The sequence below is a fragment of the Salminus brasiliensis genome, chromosome 1 (assembly GCF_030463535.1).
Source record: "Salminus brasiliensis chromosome 1, fSalBra1.hap2, whole genome shotgun sequence".
NCBI classification, from domain to species: domain Eukaryota; kingdom Metazoa; phylum Chordata; class Actinopteri; order Characiformes; family Bryconidae; genus Salminus; species Salminus brasiliensis.
The window spans coordinates 62,460,990-62,486,612 of NC_132878.1; the positions used below are offsets into that span (position 1 = coordinate 62,460,990).

The following is a 25,623-nucleotide window of genomic DNA, read 5'->3' on the forward strand; positions in this document are numbered from 1 at the left end:
GTAAACAGAAATACAGTAAAAGTACTGGGAATGTCTCTTGTCTCTAATGTCTTTTGCAGACAGTAGTTGACATCTTGTGAACTAGCCTGAAGAACAAAGCATGATTGCAGATTTCTCCTGGACACCTCCAGCCAGACCGTGGATTTGTTCAATTCCATCACCAGCTCTCCTCATTTACCATCATTAAACATGAATGATAACTAGTAACTAATATCAATAATACTAGACCCTCATGAGAAGAGCTTTGGAGATGTTTTAATGAACACATTGCCATAAAATGTTTTATTTTAGAATTATTTGTATTTATTTATTTTCATATTAAGTGTTTTGAAATCTCGCACAGTACTGTACCATACTACATATATATATATACATATACATATATATATAGTGTTGCTGACATGCAAAATCCTATTCCTTCTCTTTTAAAGTTGCTATTTTGGAGATACAAGATACAAACACTATATACCTGTATATGGCTGCTGTCCAGTGGAAAAACATGTATTTCCATTTTTTCATCCTTTGAACCGTGTAGCTGCCTCGTGGCCTGTGTAAATAATTCTAAATGAATGGGCCAATAAAATGCTCCAAAATGACTTGGAATAAAATCTTTTTACATTAACTTCCATTGAAAGTTAAGGTTTTTGTCCTCCTCCTATGAAGTTGCTGTTTTGGCGAACAATAAAATTTTAAGAACTCCACTGAAGTCATTTTTCCCATGTTTATATATGTTCAAAACAAATATGCACAGACATACATTAACATTATACTGTATAATAATTCATTCAACACAACATACCATAATACCAACAGCACACACACTTTAAATGTTAGAAGAGCATACTTTACATTGAGTCAGTTTCAACAGATGCATCAAAGTAATTCCAGTGGTAGTGCACATTGCTCTCATATGGGGGATCCTCATTCAGTGTAAAAAGTGATCAGTTTCATTCTGCCTGCTTCCTGGCATGATCATGTGCATCAAAATCCAACAGTTCCAAATTAATAATAACAACAACAACAGGGTAGACTTTCCAGTTTGTAACAACTCATTTCTAACACCACTGCAGTTAGGGAGGAACTTGGGAGGGGGGGTGGGGGGTATAGAGGAAACACAGAGAATCAAACTTGGATTACAGTCAAACTCAAAGTTCCTGTAGATCTGTTCCTCAGGGGTTTCCATTTATTGGCCACTCCTCAGGATATGGCCTCTCAAAGGGAAGGCTGCAGGACATCCGTAAAGTTGAAGGATTCTTCAACAAGAATCATGCAGGGATGTAAAAATCACCATGAAAGATCCACTTCCACAGCCAGTTTGAACTCACTGTTTGCAACATCTTTCTAACGCTTTAATTAATACATTTCTAAATATTTGTCTAAAAAAAAAAAAAAACAATACACCACTGAGAGCTTTGTTGCATTGTGGTGTGCATAACAGAAGCGTCTTTGCAAGCCAGACTGAGCGCAGACAGTGCCATCTAGCGTAAAAGGCGACAGGTGCACACAGAAAGCTCTTACAATTGATTACATTAACGTGAGTCGAGCAGACCTCTGAGGACGTGGCGCCCTAAACTGTTTCTGTGTATGGCCAAATGGCCACCCCATCATGATCTGTGATTAGAAGTTCTTGAATCTTACACAGAAGTGTTCCCCAACCCTGCACCTCTGTATCCACCTTCCTGCAGACCTCAGCTCCAAATCCTATCGACCCCAACCGATCAATTTCATTACTGTTCATAGAAGAGCTGGATTAGATAAATGATAGATTTAGGGAGGTAGATCTGTGGTTGACCACTGCTACGCATGCTGTCATACATATGTGTTCCTCCCAAATATTACTGTATCCTTTGAATTACAAGGGCGTTTGTACAAGATCTAGTTTACACATCATTTTTAGATGTAGTCGATCATCCAAGACAGTTTAGTGTACAAATGCCGCTTCTTCAGTTTAGCCCTGGAGCAACAGAGCTCAGTAGTCACCCAATATATTTTCCCTTCTCTCAATCCACTCAAACCTCACTTAAGTCTAAGGGGAGTCAGGATACAGCACAGCACCTGTTGTCCAAAATGGCTGCCCTCTGCATTCAGCTACGCAGTGAGGTTTTGATCATTTTTTTAGTTCACAGTATGTCAGGCTGCATCGTACGCCACACTGACAAGTCAATGCCTGCTTAATGACAACCTGGTTGTAATCTAAGCGGGTTGACAGAAGTACGTGGGAGTGTGTTCACGGAGAACATTTTGGGTGACTGTTGGCTTCTAGTGTTTGCTTGTGGCTCCAGCATCAAACTAAATCTTTTTCTTCAACTGGGCTAAGTGGAACATTGTGCAGATTAGATGTGCTGATATTTTCTTTAAATAGAAACCTACATTCACATTACATGCAAACTACCCAGCAAAAGTGACCGTTAGTGTTACCGTAACACTGTGAGTTAACACAGAGCATTTTACTGACATCGAAGCTTTGTCCAGTGTAGTACGTAAGTGGCAGTAGAAGTTAACAATTTGAACAACTGGTAATGTCATATAACAGCACTGGTTTTAGCCTTACCTTGATGTGACGTAAATTGAATGCACATCTGTATAATAGTAGCTTTCTCATTGCATGTATCTAGCATTATTCAAATGATGACTCCTTTAAACCTCATCATTCAGAGGACCCGGGGAGAATCAGGTTTGGAACATTTTGGGGAGTTTTTTTCCACACTTTGATTTGGGCATTTCAGCGGCTACAAATGAACACACGACTTCAGAGGTCTGCGATTCCATCTTCGTCCATTTTGTGATCAACTGGAAGGCACCAAACTCAGCCAAACAATAAATTTAGCAATGGTGGCACTGGAAAAAAAATGTCCAACAGTAACACAAGGTCAGTCTGAAAAGGAAACATGGTGCAGCCACCTCCAAGTCACAAGTCCAATCCTCAGCACCAGCAGGTCTTTTGGGCATCACTGCTGTTGTCACACACTCCCTCATCGTCTTCAAGGGCTCCAAGACTCAACTTGTCATTGGCAGACACCCGCAGGACATCGAGGTCCTTCTTATTGGCCTGCAAGACCAGCTCAGCCAATCGGGTAAAGGACTGAAACAGAAGGAGGGTGAGAAAAAAGAGCCATACCTGAATTACAGCCGTAAAAACAAAGCTTTTTGAGGAAGGTGTGTGACGGTTTAGACAGAGCTAATGTGTGAGATAGATACATCTATTACCTGTTAGCTACATTAGCATCGTCGCTCCAGTGCCAAACAAAAGAAGCAAACTACAGACATTGTAGTAATGTCTTGACTATTCATCTACATTCAGAGTTAGGGAGAAACGTGTGTACATTTTATTATTCACTATTTTCTTCATTTAATAAGTGAAATAAAAGTTACAAAACTACCACAAAATCAGCTATAGTTGTCACTACGTTCCCTATGTCAGCAAACAACACTAATAGATGGCACAGAATTGAGAAAAGAGGAGGTTAACACATACCTCTGTAATGTTATGATTGGTAAAGGCACTTGTCTCAAAAAAGTCCATTCCATAGGCTTTAGCAAGCTGCAGTAAAAAGGAAGAAAACAGACACAGAAATGTACAGTGTTTGTGCAGCAGGTTTATTGTATTTATCAGTAGCAGAGTAATCAGATATCCATTGTGTCTCAAGTAAAGTTTTAAGTGAAATATGTTTATTCGTCTATATTTTTAATGTAAATGTAAATGTACTATTGTGCAAATCGATTCCCATAATACATGTACAGTACGCACTTGCAGCACATATAGTATAGTCAGGTCAACTCCTGATAGATTGGCTAATTGGAGGCCCTCGAGAGAGGTAAGCTTGCCAAGTTGCTGTTCTTTTAAGCAGCAAGAGAAGTAATTGTGCTCCGAAGTCGAAAAGATGCTCAGTTAACATTTTTTGCTTTTTTGAGAAGAAAAGATCTCTCCAATCTGGGCCAAATTGCATGCTATATCAATACGTGTCCACATTTAACAAGAATGGTTGAGCAGACCATCTGTACAAAGTGAGTTTATGAGCACATACCTTGTTTCCCTGCGCTGTGGCCACTTGTCTTTTCTGCTCCTCATCTGACTTGTTCCCAACAAGAATCCTCTGCACTTTGTCAGGAGCATACTGATCAGACAGAGAGGGAGTATTAGCATAAAAGATTCAGGAGAAAGCTCTGAGCTCTGAGACACAAAGACAGAAGCAGACTCAGATAAGCCTGACAGAGAAAGATGGGAGGAGGATGAGAGATATTCTCAGTGCAGCCTGTTATTAAAAAGCCTTATGTCTTAGACACTCATACAACTGTCACTGCTGTGCTGAGAATGGTCCACCAGCTAGATAATATCTGGACAGCAGTGGACCAATAGTGTCCCTTTTCCACTGATGAACAGGACATAGGGGGGCTGGTAAACAGGTGGGCTATGGTCAGTATGGTCTGATAAAATGGCCAAGGAGTGTAGATACAAGGCGTTTTCAGTAAGGCTCAACTGTGTCTTAGAGTATAGAGGGCCCATAGCCTACACTTTTCTTTAGGTCCACTTAAAACATTTGTGTGGCTTTAGTTTTCATAAAAATATGGTGCCTTGAAGACAGATATAAGATAATGAGCTCTGCTGTGATTGGCCGCTGTACTGTACATTGAACAAGCTCTCAGAGATAAAAGCTTTAGAGAACTAAAGATGAATGGACAGGGCTAAGCGATGGTAGGCTGAGTGAGCGGAGATATGTAAATGAGCTGGTTCTTGTGACATCACGCAAACCCAGAATTCAGAGCAGGATGTTTTTGCAGCCTATGTTTTTATCCATGGACTGGAATGAGCTTTACCTCTTGGAACTTTAACAATGTTTACATACTACTTCAAACTTCCTTTATTTACAAAAAGCAAGGAGGATGCGTTTTTTCATTAAATGGACCCTTTAAAGCCCATGTAGGCAGCTAAAGTGCACGGTTACCAGTAGAAACACCTTACACAGTTGTTATTATGACTATTAGTAGTGGTAGTTGTAGTAGTGTTAGGATTGTTTTGTTAGGAGTGAAGCTGTATATCCTTTTTCTGAAGTCTCACCTCGTCTACGTCACTGGCCCATTTCATGATGTGCTGAAAGGAGCGCTCACTTGTGATGTCATACACCAGAAAGATTCCCTGATGAGGAAAAAACGGATCAGTCAGAACATCAGCTCTACAGCTGTGCAACACAGGCAGTATACAAACTGTCAGTAGAGAAATGCATATGTTAAAATACGATGTCTTTAATCATATGTCTGCCTGTATGCCATCTGTATTGAGAATGAATGACTGAAGTGGAAGCATGATGGATAATCATACTGCTCAGCATACAGAAGAGCGAAGGTTCAACCTTCTGTCCAGGCAGAAGTACCACGGCTACATCAGTGACATTACTTCTGAAGTTACATTCTCCTCTTACTATAAGTCAGTCGAGGACTGAACGTAGAGGATACCAGAGGCAGTTTGTGAGGAGCCTGCTCTCCTTCTATTCCAAAAGCTCCATATGAACCCATTCATTGTGAGAGCCGTGACCTGCTAGTGTCTGAACAAACAGAAAGACATGATCAAGTGGTTCTTTTCCTCACTACATGTTTTCTGAGGATACTGAGGAGGAAACTGATTCCTTTGATTTGATTTGTGGAAAGGTAGTGTAATACCGCTTGGGTTCCACATTGTGTTCCAAAGCTAGACTAAAGGTTATGCGTATTTATTACAGAGCAAAAAGATGATGTTAAATTAAACCCCAATTTTCTTTCACCCTAAAGCTTCTTTATGTAAGAATTACATGGAAAACAATGCAAACTGAGTTAAACCACACTGTCGCAAACCCAGTTTTGCTGTTAAAAAGTGACTGTCATGAGTGAAAAATAGGTGCCATGTCCACCTGCCAATAATGTCAAAGGGGAGGTCGATAGTCTATTGTACAAATGCATTACAAATGAATTTCAAAGCCCAAAACACTGTGAGGAAATTATTATAAACAGTGCTCAAAGTGGGCCCATACACACCAGGAGGGTCAAACTCAATCAAATCAGAAACCAATCAGAATATTTGAATAAAAGGGGAATACCAGCACTTTTTCCCCCCATGCACTGATTATAAACAAGAACTGACTTGATTCAGTAAGGATGGTAATAAATACTGATGTGTGCTGTTGAACACTTGAAAAGGTTTGTCCAATATTTGGCTGCAATTTTTACATGTTGCTTTTTTTCCCCCCAACAAAACGAAAAGTCAGTCTAATTTTGGCTCATGTTTGGCCTCTCAAAATCATTGAGCTATTATGTTTTCCTATTGTGATGTATTATTGCCACAATAATGATCTTGATTGGGGATGCACACTTAGTTATTTTTTGCTCCAAACAAAACCATAGGCCGATTTATTAGCTTATCATATCATGTCACATCATATGATGTTATTCTATTAATATAGATGATTTAAAATGCCACTTTGGCTTAAATGTGTATGACATACTGTAACTCTGACTCACAGAACGTACTGGAAATGTGTGAGAGTGTTTTTTCTGTGTTAATTTGGCACAGAGAGCTTCAAGTGGAAAACAATCAGCCTAGAAACTGGGTTGTAAAGAAATAAGAATTAGAATTGGCTATGAAAAAATAATGATTGTGCTTCCCTAGAAATAACTACATGCACTCAATGAGTACAACAATATTATTTTGACATTCTTGAGAAGACAAAATTTTTAACTTTTATCATTATTGTGACTAACCAAGTAAAATGTTGTATATTAGTTGCTTTTTTTTATACATGATGTACTCTTTTTCATCTAAAAGGTATATTAGCAAAACAGCGCCTTCGTCTTGCGCTGGTCACATGCCAATAAAGGTGTGTCTGTGTTATTTGCATACAAGCTCTTTAGTAGATAATCCACTAAACTGCTCGCCCTCACCAGCACAAACTGCCTGTAATCAGTACAGTAATCGCTTTAGTAAATCTGGCCCTAAATGTTCATTTAAGGCCAGTATAAGCGGTGTGTGCTGAATGCTAGAGGTTAGATTAACCGTGATGTAGTTAAGTTTTAAAAGGAGAAAGTAGGAACTCTGACGAACACACACACACTCAGCAGAACTGTGGTGCGGTAGGTTAGAGTCTGGTCAGATTTGTATTGATTAAGCATGACGGATGTGGGAGCTCACCTGTGCTCGTCTGTAGTACTGCTTCGTGATGGTCTGATATCTCTCCTGGCCTGCTGTGTCCCTACACACGACCAACACACAGGAGAATTAGACTCATCGTAATGGACCACAGCTCTTTTGTGGTAAACCAACACTGTAATGCAGAACATCTCACTGACTTACCATATCTGTATTCTCACTTTGATGCCATCTATCTCTAGAGTCTTCATTTTGAAATCCACCCCTGAAAGACAAAGAGAAAAACACTGGGCTGACTGACTACCTTACTAATAAAGATAAAGATAAAGATATACACTGTGAAATCTAGCCTGAAAGAGCACACCAGCAAGGCCTATTGCAACACCATCATTCAATAATGCATTTCTGTACCAAAGCAGGCAGTTTTATCAGCATCCATGAGCAAGCCTGTTCATTTGCCAAAAACAGTAATGTCCCAGTTTCCTTTTAGATGAATTGTTTTTATATGCTGTTAAGAAAAGAGGATCTTTAATAGTGCTATATAGAACCATACCAACAAAATGCTTTTTTAAATGGTTTTGTGTGGTTTAACATTTTTTTTTTTTTTTAAATACAAGGAAGTCCTTTTCAAGATGATTCTTTAGATAGCCTTTTAAAGATGGTTCTATATAGCACCAAAAAGGTTCCACTACTCTTACGAGTCAAAGAACCTTTTTCATTACCCTTTTTGCACAATGTAAAGAATATACTGCATATATATAGTACAATTCATACTATAGATATATGTATATTACAAACATTTTAAATGCAATATTAACTTCTTCTTTGACAAAATAATAGGTCGTTTTACACTGTATAACTTCTAACTCAATACTGTATGTATATAGAAGAGGATATTAAAAAAATTACCAGGCAAGGTGTTAGTATCAGCATTTGAATGGCACGCAGTCCTGGTTGTTAGTTATATGTCCTGTGGGGTAGTTGAGTGTTTGAGTAGTGTAAGAATGCTACTTTTAGAGGCTCATCTTGAGTTTTTAAAGGAAAACACTGGATCTATTTATCGATTTATGCAATTATTATTCTAGTTTTGTGGTCAGAAATTGTTTACATTAAAAGATATTCAAGAACTCCAGGAGTAAAGGATAAATGCAGAAATGACTAAACTGCATTGGGTAAACCGTGGAAAGAGTGTGACCATCGCCAGTGACCAAGTACATTTCAGGCAAAATGAAGCAAGACATTCATGCTCCGGTCTTTAAACCTCAACAACAAGCTTGTCTTACTTCATACAAGAGCACCCACATTCATTATTATTGGTGAAATCTGAACCAATGACCTCCTGATTATGGTTGAAGGCATCTTGTCATATACTGCTCCCGGTTTGTTGGGCTGTGCAGATTTTAACTGCAAGGTTCAATTCAAGTAAATAACTGCTGCCAAAACAGTGAATGTGAATCAAGCTGAGTTTGCATTGGCATCACCTTCATAGATACACTTTGCAGAAATATGGAGAGTTTACAGAGAAAGCAGCAGTCAGAAGTACACAAAGATAGAACACACTTTCATATCCAGTATAATGACTCAATGAATGTCTAAACATTGACACAGACACCATATGTGTGTTTACCACCTAATACCAGAGTTATGTCTTGGATGAGGATAACGGTTCAGTTCTTCATTAGTCCAATGGTACCAACTGCCTACTGTCATTTTACAGCCAGGCAAAAACGGATGAAAAATAAATAAATAAACAAATAAACAAATATATAATATAATAATATATTACGGAAAACTTCCATTTTTTCCCATATTTTTCTTTCCAAATAAAAGTAGTAGATTTAGTTGTTTCAGAACAGTGTACCACGCACTCCTCAGTCCATACAGTTTATATTGGTCCAAAACCTAGTTTTGACTACACAGGTTTTGTGAAAAAACAACATCCATCAGCCATAACATTAGTACCACCTGCCTAATATTAAGATGGCCTCCCTTGTGCCACCACAACAGATCTGAACATCTGAGGCATAGACTCCACAAGACCTCTGAAGGTGTCCTATGGTATCTGGCACCAAGATTCTTTAAATTGTAAGTTGTGAGGTGAGGTGAGGTGAGGCCTCCATGCATCGCACCAATGAGCCTTAGGTGCCTATTACCCTGCGCCAATGATCCTGTTGTCCTTTCTTGGACCACTGCGTACCAGAAAAAACCCTCATGCCTCAAGACGCTCTGACCCAGTCACATCACAATTTGACTCTTGTCAAAGTGGCTCAGATTGTAACAGAAATCTTCTTCAAGGACTGACTGTTCACCTGCTGTCTAATATATCCACCCCATGACAGATGACAGTCACTGTAGATGAAGATAATCAATGTTTTTCACCTGTCAGTGGTGATGGCACCTGATCTGTGTATCTGTCTATTCAACCTAGCAATTTAGCCCCTCCCAATCATGCTGAAGTTATAAGAAGTGTTCTGCCTGGACAGATCAGAAAAGGCACAGTAACAGAAAAGGTTTCTCTCATTCTTAGGGTTTGAAAACAGTCCTGACCAGCTTTACCCTCAGCTGCCATTAGCCGCATGACCATGTCACTGAAGATAATGAAATAGTAATATGTAAAAGCTGGCAGGCGCCACTGTTTACAGAGTACAAATTCAAACACATTCAAACTCTAGTACTTTAAATACACTTCACCAGCACCACGAGCTGATAAGATAAAGCCACATTAGACTGCATTGTTAGCGGTGGTGACAGAGACTGTAGTGGTGGACTGGAGGCTGTGAAAGAAGGAAGGGTGCCAACAGGGAATAGACCTTGCATGACCTGAGTTCTTTGTTAGCATATTAAAGCTCACTCAACAGTGACCCTTTCAGATCCCGGGGGGTGGGGGGGGGCTCAAAAATTTACTACACAGCATTCAACTCAGAACTGTAGAGCCCCAGAGCACGGAAAGCTAACCCTGGGGCAGTGGAATCCACGATTATGTACTGGTAATGATGTCATGCTAATAATTTCCACAGTTTAAATGTTCACACAGATGCTATTAATAGCCGGCCCATAAAAAAATGTTATGTATCAGTGTTGAAGAACTAGTGTGTATCCTCCCCTCACACTCCCAGCGCTGCCTTTTATATCTACGGCACTCGGGCCCTTGACAGCCTAGTATTATAATATATATGGCGTGCAGGCCTGTCCTACAGCTTATTGAACCGTGATCTAGGACAGCTCTCAAGCCATCTTTCAGAGCCTGGGGAAGAGATTAATGCACCAGTGTCTGCGTTTGAGAACCATATTGCCCCACTAAAGGTTAAAGCTTATTCTAAACAATAAAACAGACATGGACAAAATCTCACACGGATCTTAGAGATGCCCTACCGGAAATTATAAAACTGTAGAATTGGATCCAGCAGGCCTTGACTCACCAGTTTTCCTATTAGCCCACTGAAAATGACAGCTCCGAAGGTGATTTGCAGTGACAAACTAGTCTGTATGACTGATGTAAACAAAGTCATTCAAAGTGGTTTGTTGGGATTTCATTAAACGGGTGATAGGAACCAGGAGTCAACTCAAATAAAGGCATTTTATTTATAATGCAAAAGCACCAGAAGAGTCTAGAGTCGTCCGGCGGAATAAGGCGCCGTCACTTTGACTACAGGATCACAAGTTCCTGGTCATGCTGCTAGCCATCGGCAGCCAGGGCCAGAGAGAGCACAGTCGGCCGTGCTCTCTTCTGGGTGGGTAGATGGCGCCTTCTACCCCCATTCTCCAGTGCAGTGCTGGCTGGCACTGGCATCTGCTGGCTGATGCATCACAGCCGGGTACATGGCGCGGTCCTCCGAGCGTGTTGGTTTCTCGGTGACGTCGCATCCTCTGTGAGAAAGAGGCGTGGAGGTGAAGGCGCATCAGTCTTCACCCCCTCAGTGTCGGGAGCATTACATGTGATAGGGGGACAATTTGTATGGGTTGGGTAATTGGTGAGCCAAATTGGGCAAATAGTCTGAAATGTTCTCTCAAAACTATTGTAAAACAGTAGCTCGGCATCAGGCAGTGTATTTCTAAGCATTCCACATAATAATGTTTAATGAGGGACATTTCTGAGGCACTATAAAGAGAAGAACTCTATTCATTGGTTCCTGAACAATTCTGACTAGAACGAAGCATATTACACCAAACCATGCTAGTAAATCTGTTCTTGCTAAATGTGTGACAAAATGGCTTTGACCTTGAAACAAGACAACAGCTAGCTAAGACAGCAGATCCACAAGCCTCACTGATAAATTCCTTTTTTTTTTTTTCTTTCAGCCTTGGAGGTTCGCATTTGTATGGGTAAGCAATCCATATCTGCCTTTAGTGAGGACAAACCTGCTTTGAAATCATCCACACACACTCACACACACACACACACACGAATCAAATCAACGGACCGCACACATCAAGAACATGAAGCTATGTGTATGATCATAAACAGCTTCAAGGTTTTGTGTTTCGGAGTTTTCACCTGTTCTGATGTCGATGCCCAGTCAGTGCATAGCCCATAGCCATGAGAGTGAAACTGAAGTTTTGGCTCACTCAAAAATGTGTTGTGCCCACCCAAAACACTAAAGAAATAGAAGCAGTAAGTTACAAATAACTTGGACGGTTGAAGGAAAACTAGCTAGTAACTGCTAAGAAGAGCAACTTGGCAGTAGCTGCTGCAGAGAATATAATCAGAGGGGACAAATCCTGTTAATCCGGCACCACATGCAAGTATTTGCAGGACTTTGGCTTCAGGCCTTTCTTGAAAAACACAAATCTACCTGCTGAATATGGATTGTGTTCCATCCATATGTGGAGTGTTCTGTCCATATTTAGCAGGTGGATGCTGCTAAGCTGTATCCATTAAAATGACAGTGGTACGTTTACACGCTTAAGAATACTAAGCATAGCTAGAGGAGGCCTTGAGTGCAAGAACGTGGGTTAAAGACTAGCTTTAAAGGCTAGTATATACTCTCCATTCTTCTCAGATCTGTTTTTCTTGATGTTCACTTTAGTTCCACTTTGCTTTCATTTCCCAGGTATAATCAACTTTTTACCAAACCATTTTCCTTTCTTTATCTCTCAGAGATAAACAGCCTGTTTTTATTACTGTGCTTTCACTTCATTCAGACTGATATATCTATTATGGGCTGGCTTAAATTGTGCCTGATTCAACAAGCAGTCCAGGCTGAAACACTCCTTATAACTTCACAGTGAATAGGTGGGCTGACCTGGCAGCAGGCCAAACAGACATAGGATATGTATGTAGCTTAATTTCACTTACGTTCTTCAACTCTTTTAATAAAAAGAAGTAAGAATCAGTTTCCCATTATATGTAGGAGCCACATTCAGCCCCAAAAAGAACCATGTATCTAACAGAGATTTGTGAGAGAGCTCTAAAAGAAGGTCTTAAAGAACCTTTCCATCTAGTGATGGTTCTTTTAGGCCTCTAAAAAGTGGTTCTTCTATGGCGTGACTTAAAGAACCATTTGAAGCACATTTATTTTTAACAGTGTAGAGTACGAACAGGCCACACTCATGTAATGACAACAGTGTGTAAGTATAAATTCGGTAAGGCACACCTCATTATAACATAGACGAGACACATTTAGGCTTGTTTGTGTTTCAAATAGGCTCCTAATGAATCAACCTAAGGCCACAGTAGAGAATGGAAGTGTGAATTTCTCACTGAAAACTGTTCATCTGTCCTCGAAACAGTCAATAATAACTTAGTACCATGGATATCATTATAAACCACAGGCTATAAGAAGAGTATTTATTGTGGAATAGATAGAAGTTGATAGTTGTCCAAATTGTATAAATGTGCCGGCATTTTGATTTGTGAATGGAAAGTCATGTTATTTGAGAACTGTGTCATTAATTACAACCATCAGTCAATTAACCATGAATGCCTGGTTCATAGTTTCAGGCTACAGTAACCTGAATAAGGCCACCTGACCTAACATATGGGACTTGACATGTAGGCTGAAATCGGGATATCTTCTTAATAACAGCATTTCAAAAAATCCTTTAAGACTTTCTGACATATTAATAGATAGAGAAGATTCTGTCCAGCAGGCCAAAGTTTGTGGCCATCTGTATAGAATATAAAAGCCAATTCTGAAGATAGCAGCCTATCGCATATTATAGTAGCCTCTAATATATTGGTAGTATATGCAGTCCAAAGCTAGCAGCCTACTGTATATTCTGATAGCCTTCTTATGCATTATAGTGAAAACCCATTTAAAGCTAGTGGTCAAGTCTCTATTACAGCAGCCTTTTATATTGTATGATAGTAAAGCTAGTCCTAGGGCCATATAATGGCCAGTTATATATTATGGTTATGGGGAAGTCAGTGCAAGGCTAAAGGCAATACTGTACATTACTGTGGTCTACTGACACGTCGACCACGGCTGACAGGTTCAGTAGCACTGAAAAGATGGTAGTTGGTGTTTACTCCAGGTGTCAGACCCCTGCTCCAACCAACCCAGAGCGTATAGCCAACAACTTCTGACACAGGGAACGTAGCTTACCGATCGTCGATATGTGAGAAGGATGAAATTCATTGTCCGTAAATCTGCATAACAGGCAGGTTTTCCCCACACCAGAGTCCCCAAGCAGCAGGAGTCTGAAGAGCACATCATACTGTTTGGCCATGATGTCGTGTTGGAGCGGTTAGCTAAGGCAGCGACGGGTTCCCAGCAGAACAGCTCCAGCCCATGTCTGCATTCTGCAAAAAAAATAAACCTTCTCGCTCTTTCTAGAGACCAGTCGGTCCTTTATTTGCCAGAAGAGGAAACAAGCATACGGTGAAAGTGGAGCAGATCGCAGTTAGCAGTGAAAAGCAGCCCTGAACGAAGGGTGCGGTGAGCGAGGATGCTCTCAGCCTTTCGCCGTCACCTCAAGAAATGGGCGGAGATAGCTAGTGTGTACAAAACCATCTTCTCTTCTTACTTCATTTTGTATGTTTATATGCTTATAACATAGTTTATGTTATGTGAATGTTAAAACAACCTATCCTTGTTTTGCGTAGGTATGTAAAAAAATAAAAAATAAAAATTAGTAATAATAAAAAAAACCAATATACCCACTCAACACTGCTAGATCCCAAATCCCTCATTACTGGACATGTAGTGCACTATTTGGTAAAGAGGTTTATTTCGTTTATTTCTCAGATCTATGTAGTGCACTCGTTAGAAAGCGTGGATCTATTTGGCAGTTAACCCGTTTCTAGAGGCGGTAGGAAGCGGGGGTTTCTCCTTTAGTTAGGTCTCTCCGACTTTCCGTAGGCGTCGAACTTCGGCCCGCACCAATCTGTGAGCGCGTTCACGGTGTGTCACTTGCGCAGATCTTAAAGTCATGCGTTCCGTGGCGGCGGGGGCTACGGCGCTGGTGCATGACTTGTAGAGCAGCGGATCCGCGCAGCGTCCCGATCAACAAGAAAGAAGAGACGCCGAGTGGCTCCTGGAGCAAACTACCATTGCTCTGACATAAGGGAAGATATAACAACTTTGCTGGCTTAACTGCTAGCTTTTAGTGAGCCTGCTTTACGCCGGATCGCTTCACAAAGAGCAGCTGTCATTATGGAGTCCGTACCCCAGCCTTTACGATGCTTCAGCGACTCCCATCAGTCGGAGTTGTTTAAAGATGACGGCGTGCAGACGGTGACTTCAGCAGAGCAAGTGAGCGGATTTACAGCCCGTAGCTAGCTAGTAAGATAACGTTAGTCGGCGAGTTACTAGGCTAGCGGTCATCCAGCCGTTGGCATGAGGGGGTGCAGTGTCCAGCTAAGCCGGTGTGAAATGCTGTAGCTAACGGCATGGCAGCTCGGTGGCGCCGGCTAGCTAACTTCTCTATAACTTGCTGTTGAGAGTGGCTTGGTGACCATAAGCTACATTTAGGTTTCTATAATTTAACCAGCTGTTTGTAGCTAGCTAATATCATCAGTATACGTGTATGAGCTGGCTGGAGACTGATTTATGGGAATTATACTGAATACAGTTCTCAAACTGAAAAACAGTAGTGCTAGCCACCACCACAGTTTCCCTCCCAGCCCCTCTAGATGTCAACACCGTGACAAGCCGGTGTAGCTAGTGCTAGCTAAAAATGCCACCAGCGATCTCTGACTCAGTCTCTGTAATCCAGTTCTCCTAGTAGACATGCTACTATCAAATCAGCTGGGAGATTTGTATTAGTAATAATATCAGATCTACAGCTATAACGATATTCTGACCGGTCATACTGTCAGGATGACCTATCCTTAACACTGATTTATCTCATTCCTCATTATCTAGAATGACATTTCTGCTTGTAAAAAGTAACAACAAACAAAACTACACACCCACATACTCCCCTGTACTGAGCACTCTGCTTTTTATTCAACATCTGCTGCACTTAAGCTAACGAAACCAGTCTAATTACACTGTTTGTAATGAAACCTGCAGCTGATCAGTGTTTATTAAGCTCTAACAGTGTCCTGGATATGCTTAGAAAAGCATATTGTTATTATGATAGCAACATGTATCACGATGCGATGAAATTCGTCGTCATATTGCCCAGCTCTACTTCACAATTTCAGAAATCTACACTGTAATTCGAACTAGTTGCAATTCTAATTTTAGATCTCTGAAACTGCACGTCTTCAGTGCATGAGACCGCTAGTGAAAACTAAATGAGATATTCTGGAATTAGTATTTGCTCTAGTCAGAATTCATTCACAGATGTGAGGACGTGTTGCACAGGTACGATGGACAGTATGCCAGATAGGAGTGTGTTAGCTAGCCTCACTCTGTCTCATGTGGGAAGCCTGCCTCTGTCTGCATGCTGCTTTTGGCCACTATGTCACTTTTCTGTTTGGTTGTCTCACCACCATGTCTTTTTTTTGTTTGTTTGTTTGTTTTCTGTATTATCATTCTATCCAGAGAAAAGTCGAACGCAGTATTCAAGACGTACTCACTGTTTACCAGCAAATACACAGCTTACCACAGTAAGTAACGTTCGACATTCTCTGGCCATCATGAAGAACCAGGATGTACGAGAAGACCATATCTGTTAACACTGCCATCGCGGTCACTGTGAGAGTGTGTGGATTCTGGTGTGTGTGCTTTTTTTTTTACAGTGTGTTTGCTTACGTACAGACCTAGCTGACTGGTTAAAGAAAGCTGTTGGATTTTAAATGACGGTGTTGACGGATTTGCAGTATTTCGGTTTTGCTTGTGCCTTCTTTTGCTTGTTGCTGTCTCTCAGCGTACAGACTGTAGATGCATTTCATAGTCCCTCTCCATGACTGCCTGTGATATCATCAGTATACATTCATGAGCTACGTAAATACAGTACTGATTCTGGACGATTCCGATTGTGCTACTTTTTATGTCACTGGCATGATTATAATTATTATTATTATTATTATGTTATGTGCCAGCCTGGAAGCTGCAGGTTTCCTTGTCTCCTAATTGCTTAAGCCCACTCATGACCAGACTCCTTGACACATAAGCCAGTCTAAGAAGATTCAAAATGTCAAAAGTGACTGATGAATTATGTCCATTGAGTTAGCATTTATGCTAACTTTAGTGTATTATTAGCCTTGTTCAAGGGAAGTAATCATTGATGGATGCTCTATTTTAGCTTTGGTCGCCACCAAAAATGCACAAATGTAATTTTGTCTCTAATAGTCTCGCTAGCATACAAGACACCCGTTCTGCTCCTGCACAGATGTTCTTTTCTGATATGTCCGATTTTTGCTTCTGGAGGATCCTCAACTTTCAAAGTGCTGTAATATAAAGCGATGCATCCCACATGAAGTCCTTGATGGATCCTGCATAGTGAGAGAACTTCTCTGGCTTGGTCTATCTGATGATCACACTTGCTCAATGAGGCCTGGAGACTCATCGCTGACACAGCTCTTTATTAGGATCCTCCTCTTTATTGCAATTATCTAATAATCATGAATCATGAAGACATGGGCCTGCAGCTTCAGGTACAACCTGTTTTTGTGCACAACTGTGTCCAGAACACTCTGTACTTTTACAATTGTGATGAACAGAAAGGCATCTTGAGGAACCTTGAGGAGGACGGACTGCAAAAGCAGAAGACCACACGTTTCACTTCTGTCTGCCAAGAACGGAAAGCTGGGGCTGCAGTGGGCACAGGCTCACCAAAACTGAACCGTAGATGGTTTCCAAACATAGCCTGGTCTGATGAATCTTTGAGCTGTTGTAGGTCCCTGGAACGTTCATTCCTCAATTTTCCTAATTCAGTGTAATTGATGCTGCTGATAGCCATGAGAAGTGTGATGATACTTCTTTATTACTGTATACGGTGTGCCCCAGTGGGACATAGGAGACCCCCCCCAACCAATTAGACCGGCCCCAGCGCCTCCACAGCTGAGAGAGAAAGAGGCACTGACTCGCTCATGATCGCTAGGGAACTAGGGACTAGTTTCATCACCCCTGTTTTGTGACATTAGTGGGCCTGTTGATGTCTGGAGCTTCTGAACTAGTGTGTGGTTATGGAAGGTTACTAGACCATTCTGGACAGTTTGTACGGATATACAGGATCACATGTTTTCACAGATTCCTATTCCCAGCTTTTGGCACAGTACCAAGTGTGTAGGTACAGTTGTGTGTCTTCTTTTGTTTCAAGTGTTGTTTATTCTTCCTGACCTTAATAAATGACTCATGTCAAACAGATTCATATTTTTGTCTTCTATTTTTAGGCCCACCTTACTAAGAGATCAGCACTACCAATATCTCAAGAAAGGTTTACGCCATCTTTCAGATGCCTATGAGGTAAGCAGTGCCTTCAAGGTACTAACATGGACAGTGATGATGTAAGTAGATAAATGAGCTTGTACTTTGCTTGCCCAAAGGCAAACTAGCTCATTAATACATTTGGATGTAGTAGTAATTTTGCTGTATGTGCAGTTTACCAGTGTTGTTGCTGCTACGTAGATTAGCAAGGTGAATTGCACACAGTATGTAAAAAGCAGAGGTCAAAATGGGTGAGCAAAATCACCCATAACTTGTAACTCTGTACTTTATTTTATTTTACTACATTTCTTGACACTGTTTTTTGATAAATCTGTATACTCCCAGATCTCTTTTACTAACATGGTTCTTTATAGCTCCAAAAGCAGTTCTTCTATGGTACCCTTTTGTAGCACCTTTTATTTATTTATTTTTTGGAGTGTGGTCCCTGTCATTTCAGTCCAGTAATTGTATGTTAGGCTTGTGTATGTGACTGTGTGTGTCTGTGTGTGTGTGTTGTACACTGGTAGTGTTTGGATGCCAGCCGGCCTTGGCTCTGTTACTGGATCCTGCACAGTTTGGAGCTGCTGGAGGAGTCTGTGCCTGCTGCTGTGGCTTCAGAGTAAATAAACGCACTCTTGCTATCTCTCTCTGCTCCACTCACTCTATTTCTGCCAAGCCAGCCCCACCCCCAACATTTTCTATTCTTTGAAATGGCTCACTATAATGTGGTTGCCATTATGTCAGACACACACTAGTCTATGATGCACTGTTTGTGTCCAGGCAGTATGTAGTGTATAGGATTTTAATGTGTGGAATTCAACCATTTGATATTGTATGCAGAATAAATAAATATATATATTAATCTCATGTGGTAGCACTATGGCCAGGGGGTTCTAATTCCAAGCTGTGCCACTTTGCCATCATCGGCTAGATTCTGAGAGAGTGCAATTGGCCACTAAATAGCACTTTTAAGTAATGTGTCAGAGGAGACGTCTTAAATCCCTAACCTGCGAATGTTGGGAGCATTGCTAGTGTTTTTTATTATTATCATTATCTTTATTATTATTATTATCATTATTATTATTATTATTATTATTATATCTGATATTTGTATGTTTATTGTACCATTTTTTCCTCTAATGTAATTTTTATTACACGTCTCATCTCAACTTCCAGTGTGTGTCAGTTCCTGGCCCGGTGTCAGAGTCCAACAGGCGGCTTCGCTGGAGGTCCAGGACAGCACGCTCACCTAGCACCCACCTACGCTGCTGTAAATGCCCTATGCATCCTGGGCACAGAGGAGGCATACAACGTCATAAACAGGTTTCACAGTCACTGCCTTGCCCTCTGCTCTCCATCAGCACGCTTGTATGCTGCATTGATCTCAGAGACATAGTGACTTGTGTCTGCGCTCCCCTTCCCCCACCAGAGAGAAGCTCCTGGACTTCCTGTACTCCGTGAAGCAGCCAGATGGTTCCTTTGTGATGCATGTGGGTGGGGAGGTGGATGTCAGGTGAGTTTCATTGCCATGGTTTCAGCATGGGCCTGCAAGTGTAAATACAGGCTTCAGCTCAGCAGCAGTGACTGGCTTATTCCCCCAGGGCTGATTCAACAAAGCACAGACGAGGATTAAAGAGCAGCCTTTTACATTTCACTGCAGACAGTTTTAATACAATACGTTTGCACTAATCTACTGTAAAACCACTCATGAGTTCAGTAATTCCCTTTGGTTGGAGTCTTTTAAAAAATTTCACAATTAAAAATGAAGAGAATTTGGTAAACACATGTTAAATAAATAAGAATCCCCCTGAGAGCCCATCTGATCTACTTAATGATACAAGTTTTGCGTGTCTAAACACACAGTCTGCGTAAAATTACGCTACTTATGTTAAAACACTACTGGTGTTGTGCTAAACTGGACACCTTTTAAGAACTCTACTCTGTGTTTTGAACTGTTAGAGGGTGTACATGTTTGCTTCAGAATATTAATTCAGTTCATTATCAACATTAACTACTCAAAATATGTGGATTATATTTTAAAGATGAACCGTTGCTTATGTGCTCTGCTGCCATATAGGAGTGCGTACTGTGCTGCGTCTGTGGCTTCACTCACAAACATCGTCACCCCAACGCTGTTTGAGGGAACCCACAACTGGATCATCAGGTATTGCAGATCTTTTTTCAGCTTGGTGCAGTTGAACACTTTATTAGGAACAGTTATCTGCCATGAAACAGTTATGTCTGATCACCCAGCCGTGCAGATAAAGGTCAGCAGCTTTAGGTAATGTTCAAGTCTGTCGTCAGAATGGAGAAATAAAATGCACAACACATCAAACCTTGAGACAGATGGGCTACAACAGCCCGGATGGACATAAACACCATGTCTGGTTCCACTTCTGTCAGCTTAGAACAGAAAGCTGAGGCTGCCATGGGTGCACACTAACCAAAACTGGATAGCCTGAAAGACTGGAAAACCATAGCCTGGTCTGATGAATCTTGAGTTCTGCTGAGGAACACAGATGGCAGAGTCAGAATTTGGCACCAACAGCTTGAATTCATGGACCCAACCTGCCTTGTGTCAACAGTCCAGACTGGTGGAGGTGGTGTCATGGTGTGGGGAACTGGTTGTTAACACCAGTCAATCATCGCTTGAATGCTACAGGCTGTTTAAGTTTTGTAGCTGAGCTAATAATATTGTAGTAATAAAGTGCAAAGTGAGTGTATGGAAATCTGAATATTTCACTGAATAATGATTTGAATGATTTATGTCAGCATTTACTATTATTTTATCATAACTCTTGCTAAGTTACAGTGGTGACTCTCTTGCTGCTGTTCTGTGTTTGGGTTGTTCCAGCTGCCAGAATTGGGAAGGTGGTTTGGGTGGCATGCCTGGCTTGGAGGCCCATGGTGGCTACACGTTCTGTGGCACAGCAGCTCTCGTCATCTTGGGAAAAGAACACATGCTGGACCTCAAGGCTTTATTAGTGAGTGCACCTCCTGCTGTGATGTCTTTGTTTGACTGCCTTGGTATTGTTTCTCCTCCTTGTTGTCTACTAATGTATAAGTTCAAAATATTACTATTTCTCATACTGATAGTGATTACTGTATTATAGTTTTTGCGATGCCTGAATTTACGAAGCTAAAGTGGGCGTGGCTTGAAATGTGAATGAATGAGGTGCTGGACGAGGGTGTATGTAAATATTAAAAAGCACAGTGGATTACAGAATAATCAAAAAGCGCTAATGTTAATAACATGACCAATGTATCCATAGCCATGAATCCAAGAGATGATTATTGATGAATAATTTGAGGGAGAAAATGAGAAGAAAAAAAAAAGAAATCATTTTGACAATCAATCCACTGTCTTATTTTGGAGCAAGCATGCTTATTGGCTGTTTGATCAGGAACACCCACTGCTGCACAAATAGGAGTCCTTGGGAAAGCTTTTAATCAATAACATCACATTTGATTGTAATTGTCTATAAAATTCAGCTAAATCATGTAAAATGCTCAGTGTAACACAGGAAATGGAAATATGTAGCATGTCTTATGTTGCCATTCATACACTGAATTAATTATAAGGAAAATCTAAAAAGACATTTAGATGATTTGATCTCAGCACTGGTCACAAAGAGGCATAAGCATTGTTAGCCCTGAAACACCATATCAGTGCATCTACATAATTTGGAGATATGGGGAACTGGAGAAAATGTAGCTAGTGTATATTATTCCTGTGCCTTCTGTCATCTTACCGGAGGCCTTGCGTTGAAAGAGGAATGGAGTGAAGACTGATGTTTGCTGCCCAAAATATCATAGACTGACGTTTTTGCAAGGGGGGAAAAAGCATGTGCATATCAAGGCTTCCGTTGCTTATTTGCTTCAGGAAGAATGGAAGCAGTAAGGCTGGATATCAGTTACTATGCTTCTTCTAACCACAGCCTAATAAAATGTGGCTACAGGAAGTGTGGAAAGTCTCCACACGATATTGAAGCGCTCATGTTCCAGCATCACTACTGAAATAGCTTCTATAGTATTATTTTAAACCCCTACTGTCTCACCTACTAAAAGCACTGCATTCAATGAGCTGTGGAGGAAAACGGCGTGCTGTGTTTTGCCTCCGTGACATTTTGGATTGGCAACATTTTTTTCTTTGATTTGATCAGTAAACCTATTTTGGTGAGCAAATGAGAGAGGTACACATTATCTGGAATAGCTATTTTGGGAGAAGTGCCTAATCACTATTTCCCCTGAATTGGCTTTTTGTGAAGTGAGCTATTATAAGTGAAAGTGTAACGCAGACTGTTCTCTGCTAAAATCCACAGCGTTGGGTCACCAGCAGGCAGATGCGCTTTGAGGGTGGATTCCAGGGACGCTGTAATAAACTAGTGGATGGCTGTTACTCCTTCTGGCAGGCTGGTCTTCTGCCGCTGCTTCACAGAGCTCTCTTTAAAGACGGTGAGACTTTTGTCATGAATGTGAATTTCAAGCCGCTTTATGATTTATGTGGAAACTCAGTATTTTTATTTGCTGTTTTTGGCTATTCTCTTTTCTTATTTCTCGTCCCGATGGAAAGAGTAGACAGAGATTCCTTTTATTTATACAAGCACTGCTGATTTGGTGGATTTTCATTCTTTCTGTTACTTAATGAAACCTTGTCTAATACTTCTGTAATGGTGTAGCCACTTTGCTCAATTTAAATGTCAAGGCATCTCATGATGTCTGACTTGAGCACAGTAAAGATGTGCCGCTGTTTGTAGGTGACATGACGCTGAGTCTGAGCAGCTGGATGTTTGAGCAGCAGGCTCTGCAGGAGTACATCCTGCTCTGCTGCCAGAACCCTGCGGGCGGATTGCTGGACAAACCAGGAAAGTAAGTGTCATTTTTAGCAGTGCTTTCCTTTTACTGAGCTCCTTGAACTTATTATAGCTATTACTGTGTACTGTGTGTTGGTCAAACAAACCCTGTTCATGGGGGCACAGAGAAGCTACCAGCTATAGTCAGTCATGAGCATGTTGCATGAGCAAAAGACTGTTTAAATTAATAAATTAATAAAAGTGATTTTTGACCCTGTACTGGGTCGATTTCAGAAAGCCCTCCCAAACAATAAGCTTGTGCACCTAAATGTGTGTTGTCACTCCACACAAGCCACTGTTCAAAGAAATCACAGAAAGCTCAATATTTCCATGACCCTGATGAGTCCATGATGAGTGTATTTAAACTGCAACTGTATCTAATATCTCATTGAGATTAATTTGAGTTTCATGATTACTAAAGTAGACCGGTTTGCTTGTTTTCACTAGTAACAATATCGTGAACCTCTCGCTATATTGCCAGATACTGATTTGAGTAGTGTATACTCAATTTTGATACTAAATTTTGTAGTGTAACATACACCAATCCGCATCACTGCAGTGTAAAATACTGATGTTCTTTATCTGTCAAAGGATGGATATATTAAGCAAGTGAACAGTCAGCTCTTGAAGGTGATTTCTGTGAAAATCAAGAAAAATGGTCAGGCATATGAATCTGAGGCACTCTGGCAAGGGTCAGATTGTGATTGCTAGACGACTGGGTCAGAGCATCTCCAAAACATCAGGCAGGTCTTGTCGGGTTTTTCAGTATCTACTAAAGGTGGTTCAAGAAATAAACCACTTGTAAACTGGTGACAGGGTCATGGGCACCCAAGGCTTATTGCTGTCAACCTCACAACTTCGAGTTAAAGGATCAGCTGTTAATGTCTTGGTGCCAGATACCACAGTATTGCTAGACCTACTCCGTATTAAACAGGTGGTGTTAATCTTTTGGTTGATGTGGTGTAGTTTCAATTTCCTGCAGTATCGTTCAATGTAAATTTCACCTAACTTTTATTAAGCAGTAAAAGAACAGCTAACCTATGTCTGTGTGAATTGAGGTTTAACACTGTGTTCACAGGTCCAGGGACTTCTACCACACCTGCTACTGTTTGAGTGGCCTCTCGGTAGCACAGCATTTCGGAAATAAAGATCTCCACAATGAGCTGGTCCTCGGCAAAGAGGAGAACAGACTGGTGAGGGCTGATGAAGAGTTCATACACTCTAAACAATAAATAAACTACAAATAGCATTTGCCATATAAGAACTTTTTTGTGAGCGTTTAAAGAACCATATTTGTAATAGAGATGTGAAGAACGTTTGAAAGGTCTAGAGAACCTTCACTTGATGTAAAAGTTATTTACCAATTTAAAGGTTTTCCACACACACCTCTGTTACAAACATGGTTCTTTAAGGACGAGGCTCTTCTGTGGTCTTCACCATTTAAAACATGGGGACAGAAATGAAGTAAATTAGTGTTGTTAATATGGTACGCTGACATAAACCCTGTTTAGAAGCTATTGGTACTTTAAAAGGATGATGGGGCAGGAAAATGGTCACTGTTATTAGCACAGAAATGCTCTTGGTGTGCATTACTGGGGTAGTGGGCAATTAGAATGTGGCTAAAGGAAATGGGCTGGGTCCTATGTGTAACCCCAAATAATTGGGTAAAATATAGGTCTTATCCTGAATAACTTCATCCTGTTTTATATGGCATTTAACTATGATCCTCATTGCAAACACTTCTTTTGTTTTTCAGGCACCGACTCACCCAGTCTACAACATCTGCCCAGAGAAGGTCGCTCAAGCCATCCAGTATTTCCATCAGCTGGCAGTTCCAGCGCAGAACGGAGCTAATGATCAGTTATAGTTACCGTTTTTCTAATCCATAATGGAAATCAGTCAGTTGTTGTATGGGCTACGAGCAGATGCTGTAGTCAAAACCTGTGCTGGTAATAATTGCACAATGCTCCAAGGGGCTGAGTTACTAAAGCTGTTAGCATGGGCAAATGACTTTTACTCTGTGAAACTCAGCATTGTGGTCACTGCTTTAGAAAGAGGGTTTCATACACCACTTCTTGATACTGCACATGCTTAGCCTTTTTAACATGTTTTAAGGTTTTAGTAATGTAGAAGTGGTGGGAAGCCTGGGCTGAGGAAATAAAGGCTTGAATGTTTTCCTGCACTTGTCTGAGCACTCTCCTTCATGATTGATTTGCTTTTACTTGTGGTTTTGAGAGTCTGACCAGAGTTTCTCCAAAAGCATCTTCTGAGCAAAGATTATATTCTTGAGTGATTTCCAGTTGGTGTTTTGTCAGCATCCTTTCATGTCATCACAAATCTGGACCGATTCTTTTTAAGGGGAAGAGATGAAGCAAGCCCTTCGGCTTTCAAAGCACGTTTTGTGGTAGTAAGTTTCAGGGCAGTATAATTAGTTATTAATATGTATTATTTTTCATTAGTATTCTCAACTACTGGAATTAATGTGTAGAAAGCTTACCACTGTAGCATGTGCCACAATTTTTTATTAATGTATTAATGCTTGTCAATTTTTAAAACATTTAACCACGAACAGAATGTGCTTTTTGTAAATGTTAGCTTATTAAATGGGTGATGAGGTAGATCAGTATGATTAGTATCCAGCAAGATCTGAGGTTAAACAATACAGATGATTATGGGTTCACTATTTGGCAAACAGATCACTGTTGCCCTTTCTATTTAAGTAATATACCTGTTTATTAATGCTTTAATTAGATATATACTAGATTTAGATTTATACTAGAATTAGATAAATACTTCAGATAATAAGCATTAAACCTTATTTTAAAGTGGTCTTATTTATATTAAAGTGGTGGCAAAGCATCTCCATGGAAAATACAAATAGAAAACCTAAAAGTGA

At 40.6% G+C, this 25,623-nt stretch overlaps 2 protein-coding genes across 2 annotated transcripts; one reads left to right on the forward strand and one right to left on the reverse strand.

Annotated features, from left to right (window-relative positions):
- Positions 1–707: 707 nt before the first annotated feature.
- Positions 708–14,017, reverse strand: rab15 (RAB15, member RAS oncogene family). Its single transcript, XM_072685388.1, has 7 exons — positions 13,660–14,017; positions 7,319–7,379; positions 7,157–7,217; positions 5,057–5,134; positions 4,026–4,115; positions 3,476–3,541; positions 708–3,082 (listed from the first exon to the last, which is right to left on the reverse strand). The coding sequence occupies exons 1-7, from the start codon at positions 13,781–13,783 to the stop codon at positions 2,924–2,926; spliced, it is 639 nt and encodes a 212-aa protein (XP_072541489.1). The 5' UTR covers positions 13,784–14,017; the 3' UTR covers positions 708–2,923.
- Positions 14,018–14,558: 541 nt separating this feature from the next.
- On the forward strand, positions 14,559–24,909 carry fntb (farnesyltransferase, CAAX box, subunit beta). The gene is made up of 12 exons (XM_072685374.1): positions 14,559–14,808; positions 16,048–16,112; positions 17,841–17,913; positions 18,402–18,493; positions 19,051–19,197; positions 19,304–19,387; positions 19,952–20,038; positions 20,729–20,858; positions 22,197–22,329; positions 22,632–22,743; positions 23,806–23,920; positions 24,484–24,909. The coding sequence occupies exons 1-12, from the start codon at positions 14,710–14,712 to the stop codon at positions 24,592–24,594; spliced, it is 1,248 nt and encodes a 415-aa protein (XP_072541475.1). The 5' UTR covers positions 14,559–14,709; the 3' UTR covers positions 24,595–24,909.
- The last annotated feature ends 714 nt before the right edge of the window (positions 24,910–25,623 follow it).

What these genes read in the sequence shown, in the direction of transcription:
- rab15 (XM_072685388.1), bottom strand. Translation starts at nt 13,783, where the DNA reads ATGGCCAAACAGTATGATGTGCTCTTCAGACTCCTGCTGCTTGGGGAC. An exon ending in GGGCCAGTGACGTAGACGAG is followed by an intron (nt 4,116 to 5,056) that starts GTGAGACTTCAG and finishes CTGTCTGATCAG; the next exon opens with TATGCTCCTGACAAAGTGCA. An exon ending in CCACAGCGCAGGGAAACAAG is followed by an intron (nt 3,542 to 4,025) that starts GTATGTGCTCAT and finishes TTTTTACTGCAG; the next exon opens with CTTGCTAAAGCCTATGGAAT.
- fntb (XM_072685374.1), top strand. Translation starts at nt 14,710, where the DNA reads ATGGAGTCCGTACCCCAGCCTTTACGATGCTTCAGCGACTCCCATCAG. An exon ending in GGTGGGGAGGTGGATGTCAG is followed by an intron (nt 19,388 to 19,951) that starts GTGAGTTTCATT and finishes GCTGCCATATAG; the next exon opens with GAGTGCGTACTGTGCTGCGT. An exon ending in TTGCTGGACAAACCAGGAAA is followed by an intron (nt 22,744 to 23,805) that starts GTAAGTGTCATT and finishes CTGTGTTCACAG; the next exon opens with GTCCAGGGACTTCTACCACA.